A 17,501-nucleotide genomic window follows, 5' to 3' on the forward strand; every position below is an offset into this window, starting at 1 on the left:
ATAGGTCTCAAAACAAAGTGGGAAGTAAAGGGCTGAACCTCCCCAGCTGATGACCTTGCAGGGTTCCCTGGGCAGAGCAGGTTTCTCTGCTGTCATGTGGAGACAGGGTTGCCTTGGCCTCATGGGTAATCTGAGGTTTAATCAAATGGGTGTGGAGAAAAGCTCTAAATAAGTGTGTGTGCACCGTGTGGGTCTGTTTGATGTCTGTACAGTGCAACTTTGTTCTGGGCTAACGAAATGACTGCTACCAGATGACTTCCAGTGCAGCTTAATCTCCTGGGTATTTGAGGATTTAGCAGTGTGGACCTGGGCTGATCTGGCCATGTGATCCCATGCTGGCGCTGCAGAAATACCAGAGGAAGGGAATTGCTTGCTTTGAGGCCTGGATCCACGGCCAGAATTGCTTGAAACCTGTCTGGTAAAGTGGCATTGGAGGCTATGCTGGCTACTCCTGAGCAATGGTGTAGTTAATATTAACCAATTCAGGTTAGTAATGCATTTTTAGATATTTGCTGCTCTGCTGAGCTGGTTTGGCTCTTTTTTTTTTTGGTCCCCTGGCACAGTAGTAGCCAGTGCTGTATCTGATCTGGATGCACTGGAAGCATAAAGGAGAAATAAATGTTATACTTTTATCTCCTTGCAGTGGGTCCTTGAAAGAGTTGTTTCTGGCTTCCTTGTTCAAATCTTTGCTATAGCCCTTCCTACTCCATTTGGAATGGGAATATTTCGTAGACTCTTAGAACATATTCATGGTATTTCCTGATTTGAGTTTCAGCTTGCCAAAGTTAACCTGGTTTATAAAGGAGATGTCTCTGCCTGCTGGAGGAGATTGATCATGTGAAGGTGTGGGTTAGTTCTGGTTTTGTGTCTGGGCTTAAGAGCTGGTGCAGCAATTTTAACTTTCAGTGCTCTATTTGACTTTGAAGACTCTTCTCTGAGGAATGGGGGTGTTTGCTTGGCACTGAAGTAGGAGTTTTACTGACCTGCTGCTTGCAAATCTCTGCCTTTTTTGTCATTTACTCTGGTTTTTCCTAGGGATATCTGGAGCAGAGTCTTGCTGGTGATGTCTGGAAACTCTTGAGTTTCCCAGTGGTGTTAACTGCTTGTTTCAGGTGATAAGTCCTGTGGAAGACCTCTCATAGGGCAAGTACACTGACACTCGGGTGTAAAAAAAGAGCACCTTCCACTTGCAAATGTTGTTTTTGCTGCAGGGAAGCCAAAGTTGTGCTTTGGGGACACCCTAAGCAACTTTTTTTCCTGCTCTGGCAGCTGAAGACCAGTCTCACCAGTGAGTGTTGGGCGCCTTGCTCAGCAATAGTTTCCCACACCAGGAGGGTTTTAGCTTGTGTCAAATCCCTTATATAGTGACACAAATGCTTATGATGTTGTGAGGAAAGAATGCCTCACTTCCCAAAGGATACTGGGCCTTGCTGAGGTGGGTTAGAGGTGGGCTGCCTCGGGCTAATGGAAATGTGAAGGTACTGATAAGAGAAACAACCTGGGCTGGCAGCTACCAGCTGTAAATTCGTGGATGAGTCAGCATCTGCCAGAGTGTCAGCGGCTCAGACTTACTGGTCTCCTTGCTGTCCCAGCCTTGTTTCCTTAACGTTGGAGCTGGGTCCTCTGGGTAGGTAAGGAGGGCCTGAATGCAGCAGCTCTGCAAGCTTTGTCCTATCTTGGGGGCTGAGAAGTGCAGGAGCTGTTCCTAATGTTTGATAGGTTGCTAATGAGTCTTCTCCATGAAAAAGCTGGCAGTGTCAACAAAGATGTGAATCCTGGGGCATCTATGATCTATAAATGGGGGAGTTATTTTGGCACCTGGACCCTGGCCTGGATTGTGCAGAAAGTCACACCTGATGGCTGTAAGGCTGAGCAGCTGATTGCTTAATTGCAGAATATAGTGCAGGTGTCTGGGCAGGTGGTTAAGCCTGGAACAGGTTGTTGGAGCTGTTTGCCTTGCTGTTGAGTGAACTTCTGGGTAGGTGATCAGTGGAGCAGAGACCTTTCACCTCGTGTGATGTTTTGTCATTGCTCCAAGTCAAGTCACTTCTGAAGAATTCCTGAGTCTGTGTTGCTTTTACTTTGTGTGGGAACAACTGTAGTTAGACTAGATTATCATGAGACTCCTTGCTTGGGCAGGCTTAATGAGTCTGGGGATCCTCCATGAATGTGGTAGCTGTAACAGGTGAAAGGACTGTCTTTTACAACTTAAACTCTTTTAATGGCAGACCTTGGGGGAGAGACTTATTCCAGCAGTAAAGGTTTGGGCTTTAATCTATTCATGGTCCCTCAAGCTTTTCATTTGTCATCTCCAGGTCAAACTAAATTTATCCCAGCTCGGACTTGTGTTGAAGAAGCCCCTTTGAGCTAAGAGGATTACACGTGATGGAGAAGAGATGGCAGCAGTTCATGACCTTTCACTAATGCTATTGGGGAAGCACGTGTGGAGACACTTTACTGGGCTGACAGTGAGGCCGTGCTGGGATCAGTCCAGCAGCAGCCTGAGCAATGTGAGAGGACAGGCTGATTCAGCACTCCTGGATCCACACAGTCAGTGTTATCCCCTTCTGGGCAGAGCTGGGACTGCTGCTGCAGGTTCAGCTTGTCACACCTAAAGTTGGATGTCTGTAAAGATCAGTTTGCAGTTGATGATAATCCTTGGTAAACTTGGTTGCCTTGTCAAAGCCAGCTGTGTTGGGATGCCCGGGCTGACCACCCCCCTGAGGTTTGTGGGTAGCTCTTCCAGATCTCTCCAAGCATCAGGCTCAGGGTGCTCTCCCAAACTGTGGGTTGCAGTGGTGTGGGAAGAGCTGTCATTGTAGAACCTGTCTGGTGGCTTCTGGGACAGGGTCATGGTGCTTCACAACTGCTGCATGTCCAGCTGCCTCAGTCCTCTCTGGGAAAAGGCAGAACCTCCTCAGTGCAGACCTTAACCTCTAGTGGCTTTTTGTGTGGTGCTGGAGATGGGAGAGACAGTGTGGCCTTGACAGAGGCAGGAGTCAGCATCTCCTGATGGTGCTGCTTGAGCAGCTGCCTGTCCTTGAGCAGCTGCTGCACAAGGAATGTGATTTTAAAGCTGTTGCATTTGTTTATCACCTCTCTGAATAAGAACGTGGGCAAGGCCAGTTTCTTAACTGGCTGCTGGTTTGTTTGCCAGGCTTTAAGGCTGGGCCTTGCTGTGTGGAAGGTGCTGCTACATACACCAGCTTTTGAAACTGTAGGCACAGCTTCTAGCTTTAGTAGAACTGAGAGTAAAGTTCCCACAGGAGCTTTTGTATACCTGTTGTTGGTTTCAGCTGAAGACAGTGCTTTGTTTAAAAGGAACTTTGAAGACATGTAGGTACCCTAAATGTCCCAGCAACATTGATCTCTCATTAAGCTCTGCTCATTTAACAGTAACAAGCAGCCATTATTTTGCTCTAACTTGACAGTCTATTGTGTGAAGAAATGGGAGATGTTTAAATGACTTCCTTTGGCTAGGAGAGGCTTCAGGTGCCGAGTTCAGTGTTTAAAGGCTGTTAGTTGTGGCCCATCAGGCTTTAATGACTCTGTGGCTGCTTTAAGGAAAACTGAAGGACAAATGCAAACCCAGACTAGCTGATGACTAAATTGGCTTCCTGTTTGCTCTTAACTGCAGTCAATTAATGACCTATCACTTGTTTAGCCGTCCAAAAAGTGTCTCTGATACTGTAATGTAAATTCCTCTGCTCTTCCGTGCCTTGCAGCCCCAAGGAAACATTCCAGACAGCGCTGGATGCAGCTGGCCTGATATGCATGGTCTTGAATCAGGGGACAAAATGCTCTAGGATGCAGAGACCTAAAAGGTAGCTGGAGGTACTGAGGCAGAGTAAGACTCTTAGCAGGAACTCACGTGAAGCTGGCAGAACCATTCTGCCTGCCCCAAAGACATGCTGGATGCCACATACAGAATAGGGGAATTCCACACCTATGCCCCAGAAAAAGAGCACACTTACTTCCCTTGGTCTTGTTGGCCTTTGGATTTGAAGTGTCACGTTCCTGGTCTTTGCCTACACAATCATGATGCTTCTCTCTACTGGAAAGTGGCTGTAGCAATTGGGTTTGGTATCATATATGCAGATGGAAGTAGGTCAGTGTTCTGCAGAGCAGGGACTTAGCACAGAGCTGTTGTATTTTGCTGGGGTCAGAGTTTGGTGGTGTTCCTGGAGATCCAGCAGTTATATTATTTGTACTGAGCTCTGTCGCTCAGGTTTTTGGTGCTGTAATTCTGTGACAGTCTCTGTTACTCTTGGAAGAGGGAGGTAGAGCAGAAAGACACTTGCAGTGCCTCTTCCTTGGTTTCTGAAGTAGCTGTTTGCCAGCTGCTCAAGTGTTTATGGTTATGGAATAAGGCAGCCTCCATCTGTCTGTGAAACAGGTCACGCAGCAGTGGGTCCACTTCAGGAACTTTTCAGATTACAGGGGAGATGCGTAGTTGTGTTCCAGAAAAACCTCTTATAACTAGTAGGTTTATGCTGAACAAGTGCTTTTCCAAGTCCCTGATGATCTCCACTGCACTTTGGGAATACAATTGGCTCATCTGACAGCTTTCACTTGGATATTTGTCTTGTGTGCAGAAGGCACTTGAGAGGCTTAATTTTCAGGGATGCAATTCCCAGCCTTTACAGTTGGAGGTGCAGAGAAGTGTGAAAGGCAAAGCAATGCTGCTGGCTTCTCCCTCTGCCTGTGGCTTCTCCAGATTTGGTTTGGAAGTTCAGCCTTGGTCAGAGCTCCAGTCCATGAGGTGGATTTGGTTTTGTCAGAGAATAGAGCTTACAGCTGAAATGGGCTTATCATTCTGCTGCCCTCAATGCTTGGGGCCCATTCAAGGAGGGGTTTCATCTGTATTCAGGCTCTGGTGGAAACCAGCATGTGGGAGCAGAGGGAGAGTTGTCCTGGCTGTGGAGGTGGTAGGAATGAGATCTGACTTGGTTCAAGTTTGCTTAACCATTCTGAGAAAACCTAGAAGAATGAAAACCCTGTTTGCTGGATTGTTAGCTGGCCTTCCCGGATCTGGAAGGCTTAAATATCTGAACACCTTTGTTCTAGGTTGAAGCACCACCTTTCCAGACTGATGGCACAGAGATGCTGCTGCTATGGGCAGGGAACTGAATCATGCTCCCTGCTCCCTTAACCCACAACCTGCCTGTGGATCACAGCTTCTGCTTCCAGGCCCTGTGGATCCTTCCCACACAGGCTTAAGCTGTAATTTCCTAAATATTTTCTTGTTTGAAGTGCCTGGTTGGTGCAGCCATGCTGCATACCAGATCAGGGGAGAGAACCAGACTTAAAACTAACGCCCTGTGGCTTGGTTTTAACCAGATGAGCTCCCCACCCTAGCTTCCTGTGTGGAAACTCACCTGCCTAAAGTGGTGTGAGTGGGGAGGGTTGGGCTGGGGTGGGGACAGGGGCTGGGCCTGTGGGAGCTGTCCTTGCCTGCAGGTGAGAGCTGAGCTCTGGAGATCCTCACCTTCAAGAGTTTTTGGAATGTCTTAAATCCAGGGCTTAAATCCAGTTAAAGTCTGTAAAATGCAGCTTTCCTTGTGGGCAGGGGTGTGGAAAGCTGTCTGGCCTGTGCTGCAGTGTGGCCTTGCTACTGGGATCTCGTGGACAGGCCAGGAGGGAGTCACCCAGGAGAGACACTTGCTCCAAGGCCAGTGAGGGAGTGTTTTGTTAAGGACTTTGTTCTCATAATGCTGTTGAAATCAAACCCAACAGGCTTGGGAGGCAGGAGCTCAGTCTCTCCCAGACGCTCGGGCAAGAGCCCAGCGCAGCGCTGCTCCCTCCTCTGCCAGGATGGTTGGCTTCCAGTGGCAGCTTCAGGGAAAAATCCAGGTTGGAAGGGTTTGTGCTGGTGGTTGGTGCTTGGAAAAATCTGCAGTAAAGCATTTGGGTTGGGCTGTGTCAGGTTGCAGAGTGAAGTTATTTAGTATGTGGTAGACATTTAGTTATTCATAACTTGAGGTTATGACTCTTAAAGTCAATTTTTGTTGGGAATTTAATTCTTCCTGCTCTAGTATCTGATTAGTTTTTTCTGCCTACAACAATTGATTGCTTTGTAACAAATCTCCAGACTCTTGACTTTTAAAAATAACTAGTCCAGAAATCTGTGTAAGTTCTTTGTCTTTTTAGTTGATGTTTTGCCTGGATGACCTGTATCTGTCTTTCAGCCTGGTTGGGAGTATTAAAGGGGAAGCAGCTTGGGCTGGTTGTTGGCTTCTGATGGGAAAAGGTCTAAATAAAAATTGCTGGTTATCTGAGTGGATTCTGCTTTGTGCTTCCACAGTTAGAGCTGTAACTGGATTGCAGGGAGTTTGTTTTTAATGTGGATTGAAGTCATCAGAGGGAATCATGGATCTTTCACTTGAATCTGGTTTGGTTTGATTAAATGAAACAGTTTATTTCCTGGAAAATGCGGTTAGTTAGGGAAAGCTTGGCTGGATACTGCGGAGTGAGTGCTTCCTGTCACAGATAAATTTGTTCCCTATTTTCCTTATTTCTTCAGTTGTGGGTTTCATTGAAGCTGTTGGGATTCAGGTTTTGCTGTGTGTCATTACTTTGTGTCCATGCTTCAGAGAAGATGAAGCTTGGTGGGAATTATTCTTTTGAGACCTAGCAATATCCCTGGTCCCCAAAGGGAAGGGAGTCTCCTGCTGCCAGGAATCTGTGCACAGCACTCGTGCATTTTCATAAAGGCAGGAATGTTACATATTCATATGGACAAGTTATGGTTGCTGTGGGAACTGAGTTGGCTGAGCATTGTGTCTTGATCCTCTTTTCCCTATGTTAGAGATGTCCAAAACAAGCCATCAAAAAACTATCTGGGAAGAATTGATGCAGTGAAATACCATGCTGGAGATGCAGTGTGACGCTGTCGCTGTCAAAGGAATAGATGCTGTTACAGGTGCTTGGTAGTAATGTGACTGAATTGGCACTACAGCTTGTACTACTAGGAGTAGGAAACACCCTGGTGGATGCTATCCTGGTGGAGTGCTGTGGAGGAGGCTGCAGCTGGGAGGGGTGACATGTTGCCAGCAGGTTATGGTTTGAAATGCTGTGATCCTGCCTATGGTGCCTCAGTCCCCTCACTGGGCTCTGGGAATGCTGGTGCTCCCAAACTGCCATGGGGTGAAGGCAAGGGTCCTGCCTCTGGCAGCAGTGGCCGGTGTCACATGTAGACTACCCAGCTGCCACCAGCCTTTGCTTGGGCTTTGCTCATGTGCATCTGAGTGGCATGGGATGTGGATATGGAAAAGGAGGCCAGAAACGCTGTCTGGGATGGCTGGGACTGCATGTGAGGGATAATGTGACAGACTGGAGTGACTGCAGAGCCTGTGGAAGAGCCTGGAGCAGTGTGTGGAGCGAAGTGTACATCTGATGGCACAGTGGGAGGCTGTGGGGGCAGGGGGAGGAGGAGGAGACAGCTGCTGCTGCTTGGGAGTTGGCTTATAAATGCCCTCTGACTCAGATTTCGGGTAGCACAGCTGAGCATCTTGTGGTTTCACCAGCCCCCAGTTCCCTGCGTTAAACTGGAATTCTCAGACTATGAACCTGCTGCGTTTCCTTAGGCTGTTGGCACGGGCTTAAACCAAGGCGAGAATCCACATCTCCAGTACTGTAGGCTTGTGAACGCCCTGCAAGGGAGGGGAGGGCTGGGAAAGGGGGGACCAGGTGGGCAAAAGGTAAACAGGCCATGAAAAATTCCTGATGTGAAATGGGTCTGCTTGGTCCTCTTCCTCCTGTACCAGCGGGATGTGCCAACTTGGGCTGGACCAGGGATAATGGGCTGCTCTCCGGGTAGTGGGGGTTGAAGGTTATCCTTGTTACTCAGGGGTAAACAATGCCGAGTCAGTGAGGCACAGTGGCCGGGCTCGACCAAACAGATTATGCCAGCAGAATTGCAAAGCTTTGCATCGGCTCTGAATTGGAGCCAGCAGCTGGAAGCTGGCCAGGACTAAAGTGTTTTTGGGTTTTGTGGGTGGAGGGGGGCGGGGACAGGAGAGCTGGGTAGCACTAAAACTAACTGTGCTCTGTCGCTGCTGCTCTCCTTGTCGTTGCTGGGGGGATTGCTGCCTCCAGCCTGGTGTCTGCTGTGCCGAGAGCCCTGCTTTGTGCTGCCTGCCTCCCCTGATTTACTGGAGCTGCTCCTCTTTCCTCCTGCTACTGTCTTGTCTGTGGGGGAAATCTTATCCTTTCTTCTTACCTTTATTTTGTAAGAGCTGATGCAGTTCTCTTGCATGGCAGAGTGACGTCACTGTCAGCACAGTAAGCATCAGCAGCCTGGTCACATGCTGACCCAGTCAGTAATGCAGACGGGATAGGAAGGTGGAGGGGCTGAGGGGGGTGGGGGGCTGGATTCTGGACATATGGTAGCCCTCCCTTTTGGGGTGCAACTGCTGGTTGCAGGAGCTGTGGCTTCAGAGCGACACGAGACCTGGCTTGGGGCTTAATGCTTTGGAAAACTCCTGCTTTAAAAAGAAAAAAGCAGCTGTGAACTCTCAAGCTTCTGTTTGTTCTCCATCTGAGCAGACATCCAGGACTCTGAAGAAGCAGTGGCAAGCAGGATGCTCTTCCCTACGTCCACGCAAGAGTCTTCCCGTGGCCTCCCAGACACCAACGATCTGTGCCTTGGCCTGCAGTCTCTCAACCTGACAGGGTGGGACAGACCCTGGAGCACCCAGGACTCTGACACTGCAGCACAAACCAGCACACAGTCCGGTGAGTGTGCTGACACATGCAGCAACAGTTGTTGGATTCTGTGTGTGTTTTTGGCTGGTTTCAAGCGAACGTGGAGTGATGCGCTTGTGTAACAGGGCGCTGGCGGCGGCTGATGGGGGCTTCTTGAGCTGTGGCGCTTGTGTAATGTGACAGCTGAGTTGGGGAGGCTGTGGCTGCCTGTGCCACAGCCCCCTCTGCTCTGCTGTCAGCTCACTGCAGATGAGAAGTGCCCAGGGTTGTTTTGCTGAGGGCTGTGATGCTGCTGGAGGAATAACCTCACCAGGAGAGGAGAAATCCTCTTGCTGTGTTTGGAGGGAGTGGGTGGGGGGTGTGTGGTGTCAGGAGGCTGAACACGCTGGGTAGGAGTGAGGCTGAACTTCACTTCAGCAGCCTGAGGAAATCCCTAGTGGCAGGGAGCTCTGCAGGTGGAGGGGGGGGGTGGTGGTGGTGCTTGCAGAGGGTCCCCCCTTGTGCCCAATTGCCAAAGTCCCGGCAGCCTCACTCGCCCAACTCTGCTGTGGGGTGTGGTACAGCCAGCACACAACAACTTCAGCCAGGTTGGGGCTGGGTGGGAGACTTGGAGGGATTCTTCTCTGCTCCCACGCTCAACTAGAAATAGCAGGCTGTGCCTGGCAGTGGGCTGCAGGGGATGCAGTGGAATGGCTTCTTGTTTTAACCCTTCTGGTCCGGTGCAAACCTGCGTGATGGGCAGGGTGTGGGCTTGCAGCCATGCGCTGCTGGCTGGTCTGCCCTTCCCCCTTATCGTCTCCAGTCTGCTTTTACAGCTGGGATCGGCTGGGGGATTCCAGGGATGCTGGGTGCCCCCTCTGGAGTGATGTAGGGTTCAGTTAACTGTTTGAGACACTGGCCTTCCCTGTAAAATCCCAGGAGGAAGGAGTGCTATGTGCACTAACTTAATGCATCCTCTCAGCCTGGTGTTGGAGCAGAGGGGTAAAACAGGGAAGAGCTCACTTGTTAGCCTTTGAGGCACGTAAAAACCAGTTTCACAAACAGTGTATTCATTTAAGTATCAGTCTGTGGAAAGATCTAGTGCTTTGGCAGAGTTTGTACAAGTACAGCCTGGTTGCTACAGAAACTCATCCCTTTATAGCAGCATGCTGCTGCTTTGTTAAAAGGGGAGTGTATTGCTGCACAGACTTGGGTGACACTGAGGCCCCAGGCATGGAATTGGTGCTGACAGGAGTATAGGTAGCTTCTTGGGTGGGGGAGCTGGGCAGTGGGACTTGCCTGTGTAGATGTTTGGAGGGGCAAGATGGTGCTGTCCTGAGCATAGGAATAGCTTCTGGGACACAGCCCTGAGTTGCTGCACGAGTTGTAAAACAGCAAAAAAAGTACTAATGGGGTAGCAGAATTTGAACAGCTTGATCTGCACAGCTCATTTGAGTTTCTGCATTTAATTTCCACAAGACTTGGTGTGTGGGGCCTGGCATGGGCACTGCAGGTCTGCCTGCAGCCCAGCTGCAGTAGCTTTATTAAGCTTTGCTCTGCTCCAGTGAGCAAACCTCCACATGGTCCTGTGGGCTTCCCCTAATGAACCAGGGAATACCACACACTCCTGCCTGTACTTTCATTGCCAGCTGAGACCTCAAAGGAGGAAGGAGAAACAAGAAGTTAGTGTGCAGTGGGCCAGCCCCAGGTGCCTTAGAGCTCTGCTCTGAGCCCCTTCTGGCTGTTGGCAGACTGGAGCCCTGCTGTTCCGGTGTCACAGGGTCTTCAATGGATGAAGAGCACACTTGGAGCAGGTGACATCCCCTGGAGTGACCCTGCTGCTCACAGCCCTGGCATTGGGCTCGGCACACAGCGCGCTGCGGAATGCGGCTGTCACACATGGAGGCAGCCACTTGGTGTGGATGTCCCAGCTCCAGCTGCTCCTCTGTAGCCATTTCCAGAGCTCTCTTGGCCAGATTCCTGCCAGTCTGCCTTGGCAGAGGTGTGGATGTCTCTGCAGTGCTCCGGCAGGCAGGCGAGCAGCACTGGCATGAGCCCGGGGTGGGCTCTGTGCCTCGGAGGTTGGGTGGTGAGGCTGGCATGGCCATGCTGGTGGTGGGAATTTACTGCAAAGGGGGTGGAAGGGCTGCTGGCTTCTGGAGAGAGATTGAGTTGGAGAGGATTTTGAAGGTGCTCTGATGACCTCCCTGCTCACAGAGGGTATATCTGGTGTCAGGTGCCCCCACTGACTGCAGTGCTTTGTGTTGGAGCTCCTGCCTGCTGCAGAGGCCTGGATAGAGCTGTGGAAAGGATCTTTGCCTCAAGCACAGCCCTGGGCTCTGATGATCTGTGCCCACTGGGTAGTTGTGACAAGTGTGGTAACAGCTGGTGGAAGATGGCACCCAGTGCTGTCTGAAGAGGCCTGTTTTTTTACTTCTGACTCCTGGTATTTCCATTAGTACACAAAAAGGGGGCGGCTGGGATGTGAGACCTGCCCAAGTCCAGCTGTACTGCTTGTACAGAGCAGCCACTGGCCTTCAGTGGCTGTGCAGAGGGTGCAGTGCCCTGTGGCTGGGGGTGTTGTGATCCTGAGACAATGTTCTCCTTCTCAACTCCCCTCACTCCCACACTCCCTTTGCAGGTGAGCAGCAGCTCGGCCAGGAGTGCTTCATGGCTGCTGTTACTCTCCTGCTCTCAGAGCGGTGGGGATGGTACTTGCTGGCTGGGGAGGTGAAAGGCACAACTTTGCATTCCTTCAGCCACCCATACCTCCCATCTCTGAGGGGCCTTAGCCCTTCCTGAGGGCCGTGGAGGAGTGGCAGTGGAGCTCCTTGGGAGCAGAGGGCTTGTAGTGCAGAAGTGTTTTCTGAAAGGTTGTGGAACGCTCTGGGTGGCAGAAAAGTGTCCTGTGTTTGAAAGCTGTGTGGGTCTAAGGAGCTGGCAGATGCTGGTGCTTCCAGGTGGCCTGTTCATGTTATGATGGAAAGAGAGAGGCCATGGAGAGGGTGTTGTTGTGTCTGAGTGCTGCTGAGGCCTGGGAGGCTCAGCTGGCCCAGCCTTCAGGGCTGGGGTCTCCATCGGGGTGTCCTGCAGGCAGGTGGGGCTGCGGCAGTGCTGGGCTGTGGCTGGACATGGGGGAGGGCTGGCACTGCCAAGCAAACTGTTGTGCCGCTGGCACCCAAGCGTTTGGAAGGTTCCAGCAGTGACTCAGCTGTGCGGACCCACAGAGAGGTGGCTGGAAGGGTGGAAGTGCAACAAAATAGCTAACAATCTGGCTAAAAATATTGCTGATGTGGTCCCCTGCAGTGCTGTGCTTGAGTACTGATGAGCTGGGACCTCTTCTCCTCTGTCTAGTCCCTGCCAGCATGGGGCTTCCTCAGCTTGGGAAGGACCTTTGGCTGCAAAGCCTTCTGGTGTCACCTTGTGCTCCCAGGGTGTTGGCACCACACGGCTTGGTGCAGTAGGAGCACATGCCAGCTGATTGGAGGCCAGAGAACAGTGGGACTGGTTTTTATGCCCCACTCCTGCCTACATCCCCTGTTCCCAAAGGGCTGCTGAGCCCCTTGCACACAGACAGGCTTATTTGTGAGTTTTTCCTTCTGCACTTGGCCTGTAATGTACAGAGGGTTTGTGCTGAGGTCTGGGGAGTGTGCCAGAGGCACTGCTGGTGCCTGGAGAGGCTCTCTGGAGGCAATGGCTGCTGCAGGTTTGAGCTGCTGACACTTTCTGGCTGTAGGATTGAACTGCTGTCTCACAGCTGGCAAAGTGTCTCAAACCCTCTGCTGCCACCAGATCTGTCAGGCTGGAAATACTTCAGCAAGTCCCAGCAACCTCCTCTTTGACCTGGGGAGGGACTTTTGCAGGAAACTGGCTTTTAACACTTGCAGTCCTGCCATTCTGTATTTCTCAAGGCTGTGTTTCCCTGTCTTTAGCCTCCCCAGTAGGCAGACAGGTGTGCTGAGATCGCTGATGATCTGAGATCTCTGAGTTCTGAGGCAAGGAGGGGTTAAGAGGCACTGAGGTGGGACTGCCCTTGATGATATCCTTTACCTTCACTGCCCTGTTTCTCAAGAGGTGCAAGAAATGGGGTCTCGATCCAGTTTTTGCCTGGAGAGCAATGGTGCACAGCAGATCCATGTGCAGATTTTGGGTCTCTCTGCCTGGCTTTCAACCTGTGTGCCAGCTGCTCAGTCTGGCTGGTCTGTCCTGCCCTACATTGAGAGCAGACTTGCCCACGGGGAAATATCCTAAAACCAGTCTGTTTAACACTAAGTCTGCAGTGCTAACCTGGGAGTGTTTTTAGCAGGATCAGGTCCTCTGGAGAGGATGTTGGGCTCTTGAGGTGAGGTCTTCCTGCTGGCATCTGATGGAGCACCTTGCTGCATCTGCCTCTCTGCTTGTTGTGTGACCCTAAAGCTGCTGGTGCAGCAACAGATTTGAGCTTTTCCTTGGATTTGCTCTTGAGACTGCAGCTCCAGTCTCATCTGTGCCCTCTGCGGGGTGGCTGCTGCTGTCTCATTCTCCAGCCTGCAAGATTGCAGCTCCTGTTGCTCTGGTTCTGGGGAAATGGCCCATGGTAGGAAAATGCTGCTGAATTTTTCCAGCCCTTGGCTCTTCTGCTTCCCAGAGCACAGCAACTCATTTTTGCTTATAAGCTTGCTTATCTGTAGTTGCTTAAAATCTGGCAGGCTGGAGCTGCGGACAGTCTGTTGTGCGTTGCCTGGCAGATAGCGAGGCCTCAGAGCACGGATCTCTCTGAAGTCTTCAAGGCAAAACCCCATCTGAAAGATGAAAGAAAAGACCTGTTGCACAGGAAGAATGGTTGTTGTCAAGGACTCCTTGCCTTTCTTCTTGATAACAGCAGGAGGGATTCATAAGCTGCTCCCTGAGGTCAGGCTGTTTTCAGAGTTTCCTCAAATGCTGTGTGTGGTGGAGGGCACCTGGGCCCCCCAGGGGAGAGTTGCTGCTCAGCCCGGGGTGGCTGTTCATAAATACAGCATGGTAGTCACTGGCTTTCCTCAAGCTGTTGGTTTGAGTGGTTTGGGGACGAGGATTTGAGTCCCCAGTTTTCCATCTGTTTAGTTTGCTGCTTGGCTAACTCATGCCAAGCTCCATAGAGCTCTCCTTTGTGCATGTCTAGGTCTCTCCATGCTGTTTTTCCTGCTGTCTTTTGGACAACTGGCTTCAGCCGACCTAGGTGTGTCCTCAGCTCCTGTGTATTCCAGCTTGGCTGTGTGTAAATCCTTCTCTTTATGCTAGAGGAAGATTTCAGAGGTGCATCCTGATGGAGAGCTCAGTGTCTGGGCAGCACTAGGCTGGCATCAGAATGTCCAAGGATGATTTTTCCTGCTCTGTAATGAAAGGGGTGTTTTGGCTGTGGGGGGAGAGCACTTAATCTGAGTGACAGTTACTTCCCTCTAAGCACAAATATGCCTAGGAAACCCAGTGAAAGGTTCCTTTGTGCTGCTGGCAGTGTGGCTGCTGGGATGAGGAGGGAAAGGCAACTCCTGCTGACTCTGGACCTGTGCATGGTTCAGGAAAACAGGTATCCAGAGTTTTGGTGGTGATACTGAATTACATGTTCTTGGTGTCCTTTATTTCCTTGAAAGAAGAACAGACTTTCCCAGCAGCCTGGTTCTTTGGGAACAGCTTGGTGGTGTTCAGAGTGTAGTAATGGAAGCACAGATGTGGTGGTGGTCTTGCTTTCTGTGTGAAGGTTGTGGATGATAACAGTGTAAGGGCACAAAGCTGGGAGCTGGTTTGACTCTGGGTCTCCTGCTTGGTGCTGGTATTCCAGCAGTACCTGAGACAGCCTTACTAAAAGCTTGTCCCATGCCATCCTAGTACTTGTAGCGCTCTTCTAAAGACTTACTTGATGTGGGTGCTTAATGGGCACTTGTTCCTTGAATGTGTTTCCATAAGAGCTGCTCATGCTCAGTGGTCTGATTCCTCAGTGCTTGGCTCCAGCCACCCGTGCTGAGGAGTGGGAAGCACTTGAAAGCTGCACACTGCTCATGTGGCAGTGGTATTTGATCCTTAACAGAATAAAAGATGTATCAAATAAGTAAAAGTATCAAACCTGAGCTTGCAATTGGTTTCTAAAGGAAGTTGCTCTCAATCCAACTCTTAAAGCTTCCATTTGAGCAGCTTCTCCTAAAACAGATTTATTTTTATCTGCGCTGATGCAAATAGAGGAGTAACTGGAGCAGGAACCTAGCCAGCATCTCTGCTTGTATCCAGCCAGACCTGAAGTGGGTCAGGGCAGCTCCAGTCCTATGCTGGAGGCAGCTTGTGGGAGCAGGCATGTACCACCCAAAACCCTCCCCTTGGCTTCTGTCAGGGAGGGGTGTTTGATTGTGGCCTTTGGAGCAGCCGTGTGGCACTGTTCAGTGGTGATTTGGAGAACATTTCTTTTGGCTCACTCTGGAATTGAGCCTTAAAAGGCACATTCCCTTCCAAGGAAAGCATTGGAGCTGCTGTTTGGTGAGTCTGAACTGCCCCAGGCAAATCATGGCTTAGTCTTTTCCTGTGATTGATTCGGAGGTAGCAGCAGGGAGAGTGGTTTAGCATGTGCAAGCCCTGGCCTGGAGTAGGATTCATCCCCAAAATTGCATCAGTCAAATGAGAGATGAGGTTTTCCTCCAGCTCTTGCACTGCTACATGTCTAAGCAGTGGATGTGAGGGTTCCTTGCTGGGCAGAACTGACTTGAAAGGCTGTGCTGCAGCTCCATCAGGAGCATGGGAGCTTTCTAGAAGAGGTCTTGCATGTGTTTTTGACTCAGTGCCTTTACTACAAACTCTACAGCGCATGCTGACATGAGTGCTTCCACATGGAGCTGGGTAGGGAACAGCTTTTGGACCTGCTCTCCCAGTGTGCCTGTAGCAGAGGCTTGTGGGCCCTCTGCAGTGCCCTCGGCAGGCTGGGGTTTTTAGGGTAGCTCCAGTTGGAAGGTTGAGGTTATCCAGTCCAGCTCTTGCTCAGAGCAGGGTAGGAAAGCTGCTGGAGGGTGGCAGAAATAATGTAGCCCAAGGGGGCTCCAGAAACTAATTCTGCCTCTTGTTCCCACAAAAACACCCTTTTAAGTGGGTCCTTCCCCTGAGCTGGCTTGGAAATGATCCCCTTCCAAAGGATGCTGTGGTCCTTGAGTTGTCAGTGCACTGAGGCTGGGTGGTGCTGCTGTAGGGCTGGGGCACTGAGCAAGGCATCTCCAGCCAGGGTTGCACCTTCTATCCACATCTGCAAGCTCACTCCCACTGTGCCTGGTCCCTTAGGTGATGGTAAAACAGCTGAATCACAGGTGCTCTCTGTGCTGCTGCCAGAGCAGAGGCTGCTCTCGGGCACAGCAGCTGGTGCCACGCATTTGAGATGGCCATGGGCACATCCCTCCTTGCCCCTCTGCCTGGTTTTCTCCCCAGGAGTGTGGCAGGGAAAGTGAGGCAAACTTCCAAGCTGTGATGCTAAGGGGGGCAGACCTCTGAAAGGTAACTGGGAGCCTGCATCACTGGTGGGGTTTGGGAGTGCCAGTCTGGCAGTGGCTTTATGCTAGCTGAAGGCCTCAGTGAGGCTTGTGTGCCATTTCACAAAGAAAATTGAGTTTGGGACTAAAGTCCGTCTTTTTTTCAGTTGTTTTTCCTTCACTGCAGCCTGCAGAGGGGTCTGGCCAACACCCTGCTCCCTTCCAGAGAGTTGCCCTTCTAAAGGTGTATCCTGGCCTAGACACTCCCAAACTGTGATGCAGCTGAGGATGAGTCACTCACCCTTGTTACCACGACAGGTAACACACAGAGCACAGTTTGCACCCTAGATGTTGCAGCAGATAATTGAGAGGAGTTTGGTACTTAAATATAGAAGTGTTTGTTCTTGAGGCTTGCAAAGCTGAAGCTTGTTGTGCAAAATTTGACCTGAATATGTTGGCTTTTAAATCTCTCTGGGACTGATACATGTTAAAACCTGCTGTATTTCAATGTTCTGATCTTTTTAAAGACAACTGTGGTTGTGGCAGCCTGCTTAGTGAATGCAATTACCTGGGCACTTGCAATCCTGAATTGCATTTTAGCTGTCTTTTCTGATTTTTATATTTACCTTGGGTAGCTGTTTACCCTTTCTAGAAACACAAAGGAGTAAATTCCTTGCCTCAGGAATCTGTGAGCCTTGTTGTCAGCTGGGCCCTGCTCTCAGTGCCAGCAGAGGACCAGTGCTCTCAGATGTTAATGCAATAATGTTCTGATTGTTCCCAGTTATGCTGCTGTTTCCATTTTTCAGGGCAAGTGACTTACCATATTGGTACCAGAACCAAGAATAGACCTCAGGTGTCCTGACTCTAATTCTGTGGTTCAGCTGTGGGATCAGGCTGCCTTTTTTTATTCCCCTGCCCCCTTCTTAGCAAACCAGAAATAGCTGCCAGAATATCTTCAGTTTTTCTTTGCCCCAAATGAAGAATCTGTGAGTGCAGAGGTTCCTCTTTTGTAGTTCAGGAAAAAAAAGGGCTGTGCTGTAGGTCCTACTTAGATGGTGGTTGCTGCTGGTTTGATTACATCTGCAGTTCTGGGAGCTGCTTTTCTCCAGAGCTAGTAGTTGGCTCAAGATTACTGGGGCTTCTGTGGTGATATAGCTTGGAGAGGACCATGTGCCTTGGACTCTGCATGGCTCCTCTAATAACAGCACTGACTGTTTTTTCAGTGGAGTAATGGGAATATAATGAAAGTTGGAGGATTTGAGCTTGCCAGATCCTCTGGATGTATCCACTCTGCTGCTCAGGTGAGCTCCAGGGCTCTAAGGACATAGTTCCCTCCACTTCTGGTCCTTGTCCAATGGC

General features: G+C 50.4%; 1 protein-coding gene across 7 annotated transcripts in view; it reads left to right on the forward strand.

Annotated features, from left to right (window-relative positions):
* Positions 1 to 17,501, forward strand: part of CPEB1 (cytoplasmic polyadenylation element binding protein 1) — a 37,192-nt gene that overhangs the window by 6,692 nt on the left and 12,999 nt on the right. For 5 of the 7 annotated variants that reach the window (XM_053954387.1, XM_053954388.1, XM_053954389.1 and 2 more), the window contains one exon: positions 8,548 to 8,736. In XM_053954387.1, the coding sequence (XP_053810362.1) occupies positions 8,548 to 8,736 (189 nt within the window). Of the gene's footprint in view, positions 1 to 5,778; positions 5,854 to 8,038; positions 8,284 to 8,547; positions 8,737 to 17,501 lie in introns of those variants that run through there. The other 2 variants (XM_053954391.1, XM_053954393.1) reach the window with 2 other exon arrangements.

Source organism: Vidua chalybeata, chromosome 13 (assembly GCF_026979565.1).
Source record: "Vidua chalybeata isolate OUT-0048 chromosome 13, bVidCha1 merged haplotype, whole genome shotgun sequence".
NCBI classification, from domain to species: domain Eukaryota; kingdom Metazoa; phylum Chordata; class Aves; order Passeriformes; family Viduidae; genus Vidua; species Vidua chalybeata.